The 13,448-nt window shown below is 44.7% G+C and overlaps 1 protein-coding gene across 1 annotated transcript in view; it reads left to right on the top strand.

Annotated features, from left to right (window-relative positions):
* Window positions 1–13,448, top strand: part of LOC138853427 (uncharacterized) — a 249,477-nt gene that overhangs the window by 184,524 nt on the left and 51,505 nt on the right. The window contains exon 3 of the mRNA XM_070089978.1: window positions 11,560–11,740. Within this exon, the coding sequence (XP_069946079.1) occupies window positions 11,560–11,740 (181 nt within the window). The remainder of the gene's footprint in view (window positions 1–11,559; window positions 11,741–13,448) is intronic.

The following is a 13,448-nucleotide window of genomic DNA, read 5'->3' as shown; positions in this document are numbered from 1 at the left end:
GTTCTACTTATGTATGTTATAATGTTCAATTGTTGTGTACTTTGACATTGTATAGAATCAGCCCAAGCCGTATACCTGCCATCTCTAGTTTGTATTAGTTGTATGTCGGGACGACATACGTTAGTGTCGCCGAGCTCTCAGTAGTAGTACCAGTTCCAGTAACCAGTTACCAGTAACCAGTGTACCAGTAGATGACTCACTACCAACCGTCTCTGCGTGAATCACTGTCTGTATTCATATTGTGCTGACCACAGCAGTATTTCAAACACCCCCTCACATATGGGTACTGGGGTTAGTTAGTCTTAAGAGAGAGAGCAAGGAGACAGGTCACGGCTGTTTGGCGCTACCCACATTATCCGTAATATACGTACTTCCAGCCTACGTGAGTATTTCTTTACCCTATCCACGTGTTCGAACCCCACATGATATGTGTACTCACCTATTTGTGGTTGCAGGGGTCGATTCATAGCTCCTGGCCCCGCCTCTTCACTGATTGCTACTAGGTCTTCTCTCTCCCTGATTCATGAGCTTTATCATACCTCACCTTAAAACTATGTATGGTTCCCACCTCCACTACGTCACTTTCTAGGCTATTCCACTGCCTGACAACTCTATGACTGAAGAAATGCTTCCTAACATTCCTCTGACTCATCTGAGTCTTCAACTTCCAATTGTGACCCCTTGTTTCTGTGTCCCATCTTTGGAACATCCTGTCTTTGTCCAACTTGTCTGTTCTGTGCAGTATTTTATAATCGTTATCATGTCTCCCCTGACCCTCCTGTCCTCCAGTGTCGTCAGGCCAATTTCCCTTAAGCTTTCTTCGTAAGACAATCCTCTTAGCTCTGGGACTAGTCTTGTTGCAAACCTTTACACTTTCTCTAATTTCTTGATGTGCTTCACCAGGTATGGATTCCAAACTGGTGCTGCATACTCCAGTATGGGCCTGACGTTTATGGTGAACAGTGTCTTGAACGAGTCCTTACTGAGGTATCGGAACGCTCTCCTTAGGTTTGTCAGACGCCCGTATGCTGCAGCAGTTATCTTACTGACATTCGCCTCAGGAGATGCGCTCGGTATTATACTCACCCCCAGATCTTTTTCCTTGAGTGAGGTTTGCAATCTTTGGCCACTTGGACTATACTGTGTCTGCAGTCTTCTTTACCCTTCCCCTATCATGACTTTGCATTTGTCCAGGTCTCTTTGTAGTCCTGCCTGATCCTCAACCGATTTGATTCTCCTCATTAACTTCACATCATCTGCAAACAAGGACACTTCTGAGTCTATCCCTTCCATTATGTCATTCACATATACCAAGAACAGCACAGGTCCTAGGACTGACCCCTGTGGAACCTCACTTGTCACAGGCGCCCATTCTGACACCTTGTCACGTGCCATGATTCGTTGTTGCCTCTCTGTCAGGTATTCTCTGACCCATTGCAGTGTCTTTCCTGTCATGTGTGCCTGATCCTCTAGCTTTTGCATTAACTTCTTGTGAGGAACTGTGTCGAAGGCCTTCTTGCAGTCCAAGAAAATGCAGTCTATCCACCCCTCTCTCTCTCTTGTCTTACTTCTGTCACCCTGTCATAAAACTCCAGTAGGTTTGTGACACAGGATTTTCCTGCCCTGAAACCGTGCTGGTTGTCGATGATACACTTGTTTCTTTCCAGGTGCTCCACCACTCTCCTGATAATCTTCTCTATGACTTTGCATACTATACACGTTAATGACACAGGTCTGTAGTTTAATGCCTCGTGTCTGTGTCCTTTTTTAAAAACTGGGACTACATTTGCCATCTTCCATACCTCAGGTAGTTGCCCAGTTTCAATGTTTGTGTTGAAGATCTTTGTTAGTGGCACACACAGCATCTCTTCTCCCTCTCTAAGGACCCATGGAGAGATGCTGTCTGGTCCCACCGCCTTTGAGGTATCAAGTTCATGTGGCAGCTTCTTCACCTCCTCCTCGGTTATGTGTACCTCATCCAGCACTTGTTGGTGTACCTCCCTGTTCTGATTTCCTGGAGCCCTACCGGTTTCCACTGTAAATACTTCTTTAAATCACATGTTGAGCTCCTCACACACCTTTTAGTTATTTCTTGTGAACTCCCCATCACCCTTCCTCAGCCTGATTACCTGGTCCTTGACTGTTGCTTTCCTCCTGATGTGGTTAAACAACAGCTTTGGGTCAGACTTAACTTTCGATGCTATGTCATTTTCGTATTGTTGCTGAGCCTCCCTTCTTATCTGTGCATATTCGTTTCTGGCTTTTCGGCTGATCTCTATTTTCCTGGGTCCTTTGTCTTCTGTACCTTTTCCACTCTCTAGTACACCTATTTTTTGCCTCCCTACACCTTTGGATGAATCAAGCACTCATTCTGGTTTTCCCATTATTTCTGTTTCCCTTGGGAACAAACTTCTCCTCTGCCTCCTTGCATTTTGTTGTCACATAGCCCATCATTTTCCTGTCAGTTCTCTCTCCCATTGAACGTCTTGCAGGAAGTTCCTCATGCCTGTTTAGTCCCCCTTTTGTACTTTGTTTTTTCCCATCCTATTCCTGCTGCTCTTCACTTGTAGCTGAACTATGTGGTCAAAGCACAGAACTACATGATCAGATCACTAGCTCCAAGGGGACTTTCATACATGATATCCATGATGTTCGAACTGCTCAAGGTGAATACAAGGTCAAGTCTTGCTGGATCGTCCTCACCTCTCTCTCTGGTAGTCTCTAACATATTGATGCAAGAGGTTTTCCAGTACCACATCCATCATCTTGGCTCCCCATGTTTTGGGACCCCCATGGGGCTCCAGGTTTTCCCAATCTCCTTGTGATTGAAATCATCCATAACTAGTAACTTTGCTCCCCCCATGTGAGCTCTTCTGGCCACCTCGGCTGTGTGTGTGCCTGTATCTGTGTGCTTGTGTGTGTGTTTGCATGAGCATTTGTGTACTCATATATGTGTGAGTGCTTGTACTTGGGTGTATATGTAATCACCTATCTGTGTACTCACCTAATTGTGGTTGCAGGGGTCGAGACTCAGCTCCTGGCTCTGCCTCTTCACTGATCGCTACTAGGTCCTCTTTCTGCTCCCTGAGCTTTGTCATACTTCGTCTTAAAGCTATGTATGGTTCCTGCCTCCACTACGTCACTTGCTAGGTTATTCCACTTCCTGACGACTCTATGACTGAAGAAATACTTCCTAACATCCCTGTGACTCTTCTGAGTCTTCAGCTTCCAATTGTAACCCCTTGTTTTTGTGTCCCCTCTCTGGAACATCCTGTCTCTGTCCACCTTATCTATTCCATGCAGTATTTTGCATGTCGTTATCATGTCTCCCCTGACCCTCCTGTCCTCCAGTGTCGTCAGTCCGACTTCCCTCAACCTTTCATCGTAGGACATTCCCCTGAGCTCCGGAACTAGCCTTGTTGCAAACGTTTGTATTTTCTCTGATTTCTTGACGTGCTTTACCAGGTGTGGGTTCCAAACTGGTGCTGCATACTCCAGTATGGGCCTGACGTACACAGTGTACAGTGTCTTGAACGATTCCTAACTAAGGTATCGGAACGCTGTTCTCAGGTTTGCCAGGCGTACATATGCTGCAGCAGTTATCTCTGGTTGATGTGTGATTCTAAAGACGTGTGTGTGTGTGTGTGTGTGTGTGTGTGTGTGTGTGTGTGTGTGTGTACTCACCTAATTGTACGCACATAATTGTGGTTGCAGGGGTCGAGACTCAGCTCCTGGCCCCGCCTCTTCACTGATCACTACTAGGTCCTCTCCCTCTCTGCTTCCTGAGCTTTGTCATACCTCTTCTTAAAACTATGTATGGCTCCTGCCTCCACTACTTCACTTGCTAGGCTATTCCACTTCCTGACGACTCTGTGACTGAAGAAATACTTCCTAACGTCCCTGTGACTCGTCTGAGTCTTCAGCTTCCAATTGTGACCCCTTGTTTCTGTGTCCCCTCTCTGGAACATCCTGTCTCTGTCCACCTTGTCTATTCCCCGCAGTATCTTGTATGTCGTTATCATGTCTCCCCTGACCCTTCTGTCCTCCAGTGTCGTCAGTCCGATTTCCCTCAACCTTTCCTCGTATGACATTCCCCTGAGCTCTGGAACTAGCCTTGTTGCAAACCTTTGTACTTTCTCTAACTTCTTGACGTGCTTGACCAGGTGTGGGTTCCAGACTCGTGCTGCATACTCCAGTATGGGCCTAACATACACAGTGTACAGTGTCTTGAACGATTCCTTATTAAGGTATCGGAACGCTATTCTTAGGTTTGCCAGGCACCCGTATGCTGCAGCAGTTATTTGGTTGATGTGTGCCTCCGGTGACGTGCTCGGTGATATGGTCACTCCAAAATCTTTCTCCCTGAGTGAGGTCTGTAGTCTTTGTCCACCTAGCCAATACTCTGTTTGCAGTCTTCTTTGCCCCTCCCCAATCTTAATGACTTTACAATTGGCAGGGTTGAATTCGAGAAGCCAGTTTCTGGACCACGTGTCCAGCCTGTCCAGGTCTCTCTGCAGTCCTGCCTCATCCTCATCCGATTTAATTCTTCTCGTCAGCTTCACATCATCCGCGAATAGGGACACTTCAGAGTCTATTCCTTCCATCATGTCGTTCACATATATCATAGAACTGACCCCTGTGGGATCCCGCTCGTCACAGGCGCCCACTGTGATACCTCTTCACGTACCATGACTCGTTGTTGCCTCCCTGTCAGGTATTCCCTGATCCATTGCAGTGCCCTCCCTGTTATATGCGCCTGATCTTCCAGCTTCTGCACTAATCTCTTGTGAGGAACTGTGTCAAAGGCCTTCCTGCAGTCCAGGAAAATGCAATCAACCCACCCCTCTCTCTCGTGTCTTACTTCTGTTACCTTGTCATAAAACTCCAGAAGGTTTGTGACACAGGATTTGCCTTCCATGAATCCATGCTGGTTTTCATTTATAATCTTGTTCCATTCCAGGTGTTCCACCACTCTCCTCCTGATAATCTTCTCCATGACTTTGCATACTATACATGTCAGAGACACAGGTCTGTAGTTTAGTGCCTCGTTTCTGTTTCCTTTCTTAAATATGGGGACTACATTTGTCGTCTTCCATATCTCAGGTAGTTGCCCAGTTTCAAGGGATGTGTTGAGGATTGTGGTTAGGGGCATGCACAGCATCTCTGCTCCTTCTCTAAGGACCCACGGGGAGATGTCCGGTCCTATCGCCTTTGAGGTATCAATGTCACTTAGCAGCTTCTGCACCTCCTCCTCGGTTGTTCGTATGTCATCCAACACTTGTTGGTATATTCCCTCTTCATGTTCCCTTCTGTGCCATCTTCCCAGAGCCCTTCCTGTCTCTACTGTAAAGACTTCCTTAAATCTCCTGTTTATCTCCTCACATACCTCCTGATCATTTCTTGTGAGTTCTCCACCTTCTGTCCTCAGTCTGATCACCTGGTCTTTGACTGTTGTCTTCCTCCTTATGTGGCTATACAACAGTTTCGGGTCAGTCTTGACTTTCGATGCTATGTTATTTTCATACTGTCACTGGGCCTCCCTCCTTACCTGTGCATACTTGTTCCTGGCTGCTCTGCAACTAATCTCCCTATTTTCATGTGTTCTCTGCCTTCTGTACTTTTTCCATTTTCTATTGCACTTTGTTTTTGCCTCCTTACACCGTCGGGTAAACAAGGGGCTCGTTCTGGTCTTCCCATTGTTTCTGTTGCCCTTGGAAATAAACCTTTCCACTGCCTCCTTGCATTTTGTTGTTACATATCCCATCATTTCATTTACTGGCTTTCCTGCCAGTTCTCTGTCCCATGGAACCTCCTGCAGGAAGTTCCTCAAACCTATGTAGTCCCCTCTTTTATAGTCTGGCTTTTTCCATTCAACTCCTGTTACTCTCTCCACTTGAAACTCTACTATGTATTCAAAGCACAGAATCACGTGGTCACTAGCTCCTAGGGGACTCTCATATGTGATGTCCTCAATGTATGAACTGCCCACGGTGAACACAAGGTCCAATCTTGCTGGTTCATCCTCCCCTCTCACTCTGGTAGTGTCCTTAACATGTTGGTGCATGAGGTTTTCCAGCACCACATCCAACATCTTGGCTCTCTATGTTTCAGGACCCCCATGTGGCTCCAGGTTTTCCCAGTCAATCTCCCTGTGGTTGAAATCACCCATAACCAGCAACTTTGTCCTGCTGAAGTGAGCTCTTCTTGCCACCTCAGCAAGTGTGTCCACCATTGCTCTGTTGCTCTCTTCATATTCCTCTCTTGGCCTCCTGCAGTTCTGTGGTGGATTATACATCACTGGAATGACCACCTTGTGCTCCCCAGACTGAAGTGTACCTACTATGTAGTCCCTTTCTCCTGTCTCGTCTATGCCTCCCATTTTCTCGAATTTCCATCGGTTTTTTATGAGCAAAGCAACCCCTCCTCCCCCTCTGCCCCTTCTATCTTTCCCCATGATCTGGTATCCTGGTGGGAAGATTGCATCAGTTATTGTCTCAGTGAGTTTTGTTTCTGTAACTACTATGATGTCTGGGGACTTCTCATTGATTCTTTCTTGCCACCCCTCATATTTATTCATTAATCCATCTGCATTTGTGTACCAAACCTTCAACTTCTTTTCTAATACTGTAACTGTGGTCCTGGGGGAATACTGGGGTTGGGAGAGCAGGAGCCCTGGTGGGGGCCTGTGGGGGGTTGCAGTGGAGGTGGAGGAAGAGCTCCCATAGGAGGTTGCAGTAAGGGTAGGGTTCGTGGTGCGGGGGGTGTGAACAGAGGGATCGGTGTGTGATGGTTGGTTTGGATTGTTCTGTTGCCTTGGGGGTGTCGTGGCTGGAGTCCTTCTGCAGGTGTTTCTGGGGGTGTACTTGCCCTTCCACCTGTGCCTGGGTTATTCTGCTCTTCTTTGTCATTTCCTCCCATTCCTCCTTTCGTTTTTGCATTCTCTCTTTCAGTATCATCCTTTCCTCCTGTGTTCTGTCTCGATCGAGGTACACACTCTTGAACTCCTGTTTGAATCTCAGCTGTGCTTTCTCCTGCAGGATCATAGTTCGAGTTGATTCTGCCTTGAAAATTACTTTGAGAAATTACTTTGTGAACCACCCGATTCTCCGAAAATTTGCCACCTGGGTCATGTCTCCCTCACCTATCACCTTCATGATACCTTCAATCGCTTTTTTCTCCCCCTGTTTTCTTTAATCATAGGTTTCCCCTTCAGTTTCGTCTAGCCCATAGACAAAAACTGATCTCTCCCTTTCCACCTCCCACTGTGACTCCCATTGCATCCTCTAAGGTGTTTTAGTTCCTTCCCGTGGAGTGTTCCTTCCTTCAGTCCCTTCCCTAACCACAGCTAGGGAAGGGATTGAAGGTTTGTCCTTCGTGCTCACCTGCCCCTGGCCCCCACAAGTGTCTGGTAAAGCCCCTGCATATGTTCTAGTTCCTTCAATATCTTCCAACCTCTCATACCATCCTAGTGTGCTCCCTGTCTTTGTTTTGGCCCAGTGTGGGTTTGACAAGACCTTTGCATACAGTTTAGCTTCCATGCCATCTCCAGACCCTTTGTCTGTGTCTGATGTAAACATTGCTGATGCTACTTTTGTATTATCTTTATCTCTAGGCTGTTTCAAATTTCTCAGCTCCTTTTCTAATCTCTGTATCTTGGCTTCTGCTAGTGTGGCATATTGCTCCCACCTTCTGCTCACTGCTGATAACCTCTCCTCCATCTTCCTTGCAAGCTCATCTAGCCTCCTTCCCAGTCTTCCTCCCTTTTTTTGAGCTCTGCCTCCCAATCCTCCCTCCCAGATTCGTCTGTCGGGCCCTTGGCTCTCATCCTAGTTCTTGGTTGCCCCATTGTACCACAGAAGGAAGGGGGAGAGATCGTTAGGGGGAGGGGAATAGATGGTTAGGGGGAGGGGGATGGATGGTTATTGGGGAGGGGGAGGATGGTTATTAGAGGGGGAGAGATTTTTGGGGGAGGGGGTTAGATGGTTTGGGGGAGGAGTAGGTGGCTAGGGGGAGGGGGAGAGGTGGTTAGGGGAAGGGGAGTGTGTGTATGTGTCAAGTGTATGTGTGCTTGTGTATGTGTGTGTGTATGTGTGGGAGAGAGAGGCATGGGATTAAGGGGGGAGGGGGGAAGGGGAGAGAAGGATGAGGGTAGAGTGACCCCTAGAAACAGTGGAGGTGTGTATATGATGGGATTAGAAGGGGAGGGGATGCGGGGGGAGGGGAAGAGAAGGATGGGGGTAGAGTGACGGCTTGATACCGGGGTGCCTTACGGGTGGGTGTGTGTGTGTGTGTGTGTGTGTGTGTGTGTGTGTGTGTGTGAGCCAACAATTAATATTTGCACTAATAACTCATTACAGTTGTGACCGGGTGTGGACTTGTGAATTGCTCATTACTCTATAATTTGTTCATGATTGTAACTATGTATAAACGTAAGTAGGTAAATTTACTTACATGATTCATTACCTTTGTAACTTGTGAGTTCATTACCTTTGTACCTAGTTCAGCTATCAAAACTTTGGGGGCCCAGTCCCTGGGCCCATTACGTACCTCTGTAATCTTTTGACTACCGCCCACAGGATGGGTATGGGGTGCATAATAAACATACATATTATGGTCACATTGGTGCCTATGCTAACCTTCCTATAGTGTATTAATATACCTAGTTGGATGAATCTTATTGTGGCTTGCTGGCCCAGTGGCGAACGCGACGGTCTGGAGTTTTGAGACTGATTGCGGGTTCACCCCACCCATGGTATGGTTTGTTGCAATCGTGTCATTACGATTTCGTGAGTCATCCCCCACATGGCTTGTTCGGCATTGTTAAAATCGCCAGTTTGTGATTGTACCACATTATTTCTATCCATTGTGTATTCTTCTTCTTCTTCTTCTTCTTCTTCTTCTTCTTCTTCTTATTATTATTATTATTATTATTATTATTATTATTATGAGTGGCAAAAAATGAGGAGCCTCCAGGGGCCAGCTTGTCTGTGGATCCTTTCACTTCCTCCATCACTACACCTCATTTCTACTTCACTTCTTCTTTCACAAAATGTTACTCGTCAGTACTAACCAATATAATAAGGAGGTCCAAAAAAATTGTATTATGAAAACAGAGTTCATGACATAAAAGGTGATATGGAAAAGACCTGGAAAACCTTATTTGAAATTCTAGGATCAAAAAAGTTCTCACAAAACAGAATGATTAACTTAACTAAACCAGATGAACTTCTCCTACAGTCAACTGATGCTGCCAACAAACTTAATGTCTTTTTCTCTACCGTAGGAACAAAACTAGCAAGTAAAATCCCAGGCATAAACATTCAACCAAGACTTTCACTGGCTACTACCCAAATACTCTATTTTTAGCCCCAACAAACAGTACTGAAATCTCACTTATCATCAAAACACTAAAGAACAAGACAGGGGACCTAAATAACTTACCATCACTCATGTATGAAAAAAGCTTCTCATGTATTGTCACTAATTATTGCAACTCTTTTTAACAAATCCATTGAATCTTCCACCTTCCCATCTATACTCAAGACAGCAAGAGTCACCCCGATTCTCAAAGGCATTGAACAATTATAGGCCTATATCAAACCTGCCCCTACTATCTAAAATCTTCGAAAAATTAATTCACAAACAAGTCTACTCCTTTTTCGTATCCAACAACATACTCAACCCTTGTCAGTTTGGGTTCAGACGGAAAAAAAGTACTAATGATGCTATTATACATATGCTTGAACTAATATATTCTGCACTCGAGAAAAATGAATTTCCCCTGGGACTCTTCATAGACTTACGAAAAGTTTTTGATACAGTTGCACCAAAAACTCGAACATTATGGGGTCAGAGGACACCTTCTCGATTACTTAAAATCTTGTCTTAACAATAGAACACAGTATGTATACAAAAATGGAGCCATCTCCGCCACACCTGTTCTTGTTGGATTCCCACAGGGGAGCATCCATGGCCTACTTCTCTTTCTCATTTACACCAATGACCTACCAAACGCATCTAATCTCCTTTTTATTTGCAGATGTCACAACTTACGTCTTTTCTCACGTAAATCCAACCGTACTGACAGATACAGTAAATGCTGAACTCCTAAAAATATCTACTTGGATGATTACCAACAAACTTACTCTCAATATAGACAAAACTTACTTCATGCTTTATGGAAACAGAGCTTCAAATGTACAGCTAAACATATTGATAAATGGCTCACCTATTTCGAAACAGGTAGAGGGCAAATTTCTAGGTCTCAGCCTTGAGTGCAGTCTCAATTTTCAGACACACATGCAACAAATTTCCAAGAAAGTCTCCAAAACAGTTGGCATCCTCTCAAAGACACGGTACTATGTACCCCAATCGCCTCTTCTATCTTTGTACCACTCTCTTATTTACCCTTACCTCACCTATGGTGTTTGTGCATGGGGCTCAACCATGGTAAATCACCTTAGGCCTTTAATAACCCAGCAAAAACCTCCAGTGCTATTGATTACTAATTCCTGTATTAGACAACACACTCCACCTCTTTTCAGGAGTCTTAACTTGCTAAATATACAAAACATCCACACTTATTATTGTGCCTACTACATACACAGAATATTATACTCTAATGTAAACCCTTCTCTCAAAATCTTCCTTGATAACTATAACAGAACACAACTATAATACGAGACACGGATAACTCTTCGATATCACTCGTGTTCATCTCTCCCTATGCAAAAATGCTATGCATGTTAAAGGCCCGAAGATCTGGAAATCATTGCCAGAACATACTAAAGGACACCTGTCTGCTAATCAGTTTAAGGCCCAAATAAGAAATCACCTCATCACTTAAAATTAACCAAACAAACCGTACCTAATCACTACCAGTTTCTCAGTAGCTACTCATATTGTGTTGATGAATACTCAACCACTCACTACTTTGAAATTTTTCCATTGTTTTAAATAGTAGTAGATTGTAATACAGTACATCATAATGTAAATTGTTCCATTGTAATACCAAATTTCGTTGTTTTAAATAGTACTAAACTGTAATACATCATATTGTAAATTGTTTTAAATTGTTACATTGTAATACTGTAATCTTTATTAACTAATTCAATAGTGTAATAAGTCTCTACTAGATTTATCAAAACGATGTAGCGTTACCTGATAGAATGTACAATTCTTCTGTACTTACTGTAACTCCTCTAATGACCACATGAACTATGTATTATTGCCTTACTAATCTTAAGTTAATCTATAAGTTTGCCAGAAATGCTCAGCATACAAAGGGGCTTTTGGCATGTACACCCAACTATTATATTCCTCTGTACAACCACGTAATTTGTCAAAATAAACATCTTTATCTTATCTTTATCTCTATACTCAAAATACCATGGCTGACTTTCCTCCCCACTGTGAAACTTTCACATATACCAGTCTGTACATTGATGTTGTATACAGTTTTGCTAAATAACAAAAATATCTTGCATAACACCAACATTATCAAGTGTCCTTCAGTGGTCTCTCCTCCTGCTTCCTCATGATCTTGTGTTGGTGTTGCAGACTGTTGCAGTCTGAGACAATATCAGCTGTGGACGAGGCAGCTGCCCGGCTCACTTCAGCTTTTGGAACAGCGGTGGAGGACCTGGGCGACTTTGTGATAGGGACCGTCAAGGACCTGCCCAACACCATCAGAAACCTCTCCAGTACAGTCAACAAGGCTGTGGCAGACGGCAGCGAGAGGGTCAGTCAATATATCAATAAGTCACTCAATTAATCCATTTTAAAGTCAATCAATAAATCAGTCTATCAGTAAGAAAATAAATAAATTAATTTATGAATCAATAAACCACTATCCGTTAATCATTAAGTGAATTTATTTAAAAATTATTAAATCAGTCTTTCAGTCAACACGGTTATGTGAATTAAATACAAAGATTATTAGTGAGGCATAAATAAGTAAGTTGAAAATTAAGACACATGCGAAACATCTGGGTATCTATTGTAGACGTGTATCTTAATTTTTATGATCATCTTGTCGGTATTACATACCATTCTTGTACATCAGTAAGTTACGAAGGTGTGGTGTGTGGAGGAGATGGTGAAGGTATGGTGTATGTGGAGGAGATGGTGAAGGTATGGTGTATGTGGAGGAGATGGTGAAGGTATGGTGTGTGTGGAGGAGATGGTGAAGGTGTGGTGTGTGGAGGAGATGGTGAAGGTATGGTGTATGTGGAGGAGATGGTGAAGGTATGGTGTGTGTGGAGGAGATGGTGAAGGTGTGGTGTGTGGAGGAGATGGTGAAGGTATGGTGTATGTGGAGGAGATGGTGAAGGTATGGTGTATGTGGAGGAGATGGTGAAGGTATGGTGTATGTGGAGGAGATGGTGAAGGTATGGTGTATGTGGAGGAGATGGTGAAGGTATGATGTATGTGGAGGAGATGGTGAAGGTATGATGTATGTGGAGGAGATGGTGAAGGTGTGGTGTGTGGAGGAGATGGTGAAGGTATGATGTATGTGGAGGAGATGGTGAAGGTATGGTGTATGTGGAGGAGATGGTGAAGGTATGGTGTATGTGGAGGAGATGGTGAAGGTATGGTGTATGTGGAGGAGATGGTGAAGGTATGGTGTATGTGGAGGAGATGGTGAAGGTATGGTGTGTGTGGAGGAGATGGTGAAGGTGTGGTGTATGTGGAGGAGATGGTGAAGGTGTGGTGTGTGTGGAGGAGATGGTGAAGGTATGGTGTATGTGGAGGAGATGGTGAAGGTATGGTGTGTGTGGAGGAGATGGTGAAGGTATGGTGTGTGTGGAGGAGATGGTGAAGGTATGGTGTATGTGGAGGAGATGGTGAAGGTATGGTGTGTGTGGAGGAGATGGTGAAGGTATGGTGTATGTGGAGGAGATGGTGAAGGTATGGTGTATGTGGAGGAGATGGTGAAGGTATGGTGTATGTGGAGGAGATGGTGAAGGTATGGTGTATGTGGAGGAGATGGTGAAGGTATGGTGTATGTGGAGGAGATGGTGAAGGTGTGGTGTATGTGGAGGAGATGGTGAAGGTATGGTGTATGTGGAGGAGATGGTGAAGGTGTGGTGTATGTGGAGGAGATGGTGAAGGTGTGGTGTATGTGGAGGAGATGGTGAAGGTGTGGTGTATGTGGAGGAGATGGTGAAGGTGAGGTGTGTGTGGAGGAGATGGTGAAGGTATGGTGTATGTGGAGGAGATGGTGAAGGTGTGGTGTATGTGGAGGAGATGGTGAAGGTATGGTGTGTGTGGAGGAGATGGTGAAGGTATGGTGTATGTGGAGGAGATGGTGAACGTATGGTGTATGTGGAGGAGATGGTGAAGGTGTGGTGTATGTGGAGGAGATGGTGAAGGTATGGTGTGTGTGGAGGAGATGGTGAAGCTGTGGTGTATGTGGAGGAGATGGTGAATGTCTGGTGTGTGGAGGA

Source organism: Cherax quadricarinatus, chromosome 3 (assembly GCF_038502225.1).
Source record: "Cherax quadricarinatus isolate ZL_2023a chromosome 3, ASM3850222v1, whole genome shotgun sequence".
Lineage (NCBI taxonomy): Eukaryota > Metazoa > Arthropoda > Malacostraca > Decapoda > Parastacidae > Cherax > Cherax quadricarinatus.
This window is presented reverse-complemented; position numbering and strand designations above follow the sequence as displayed.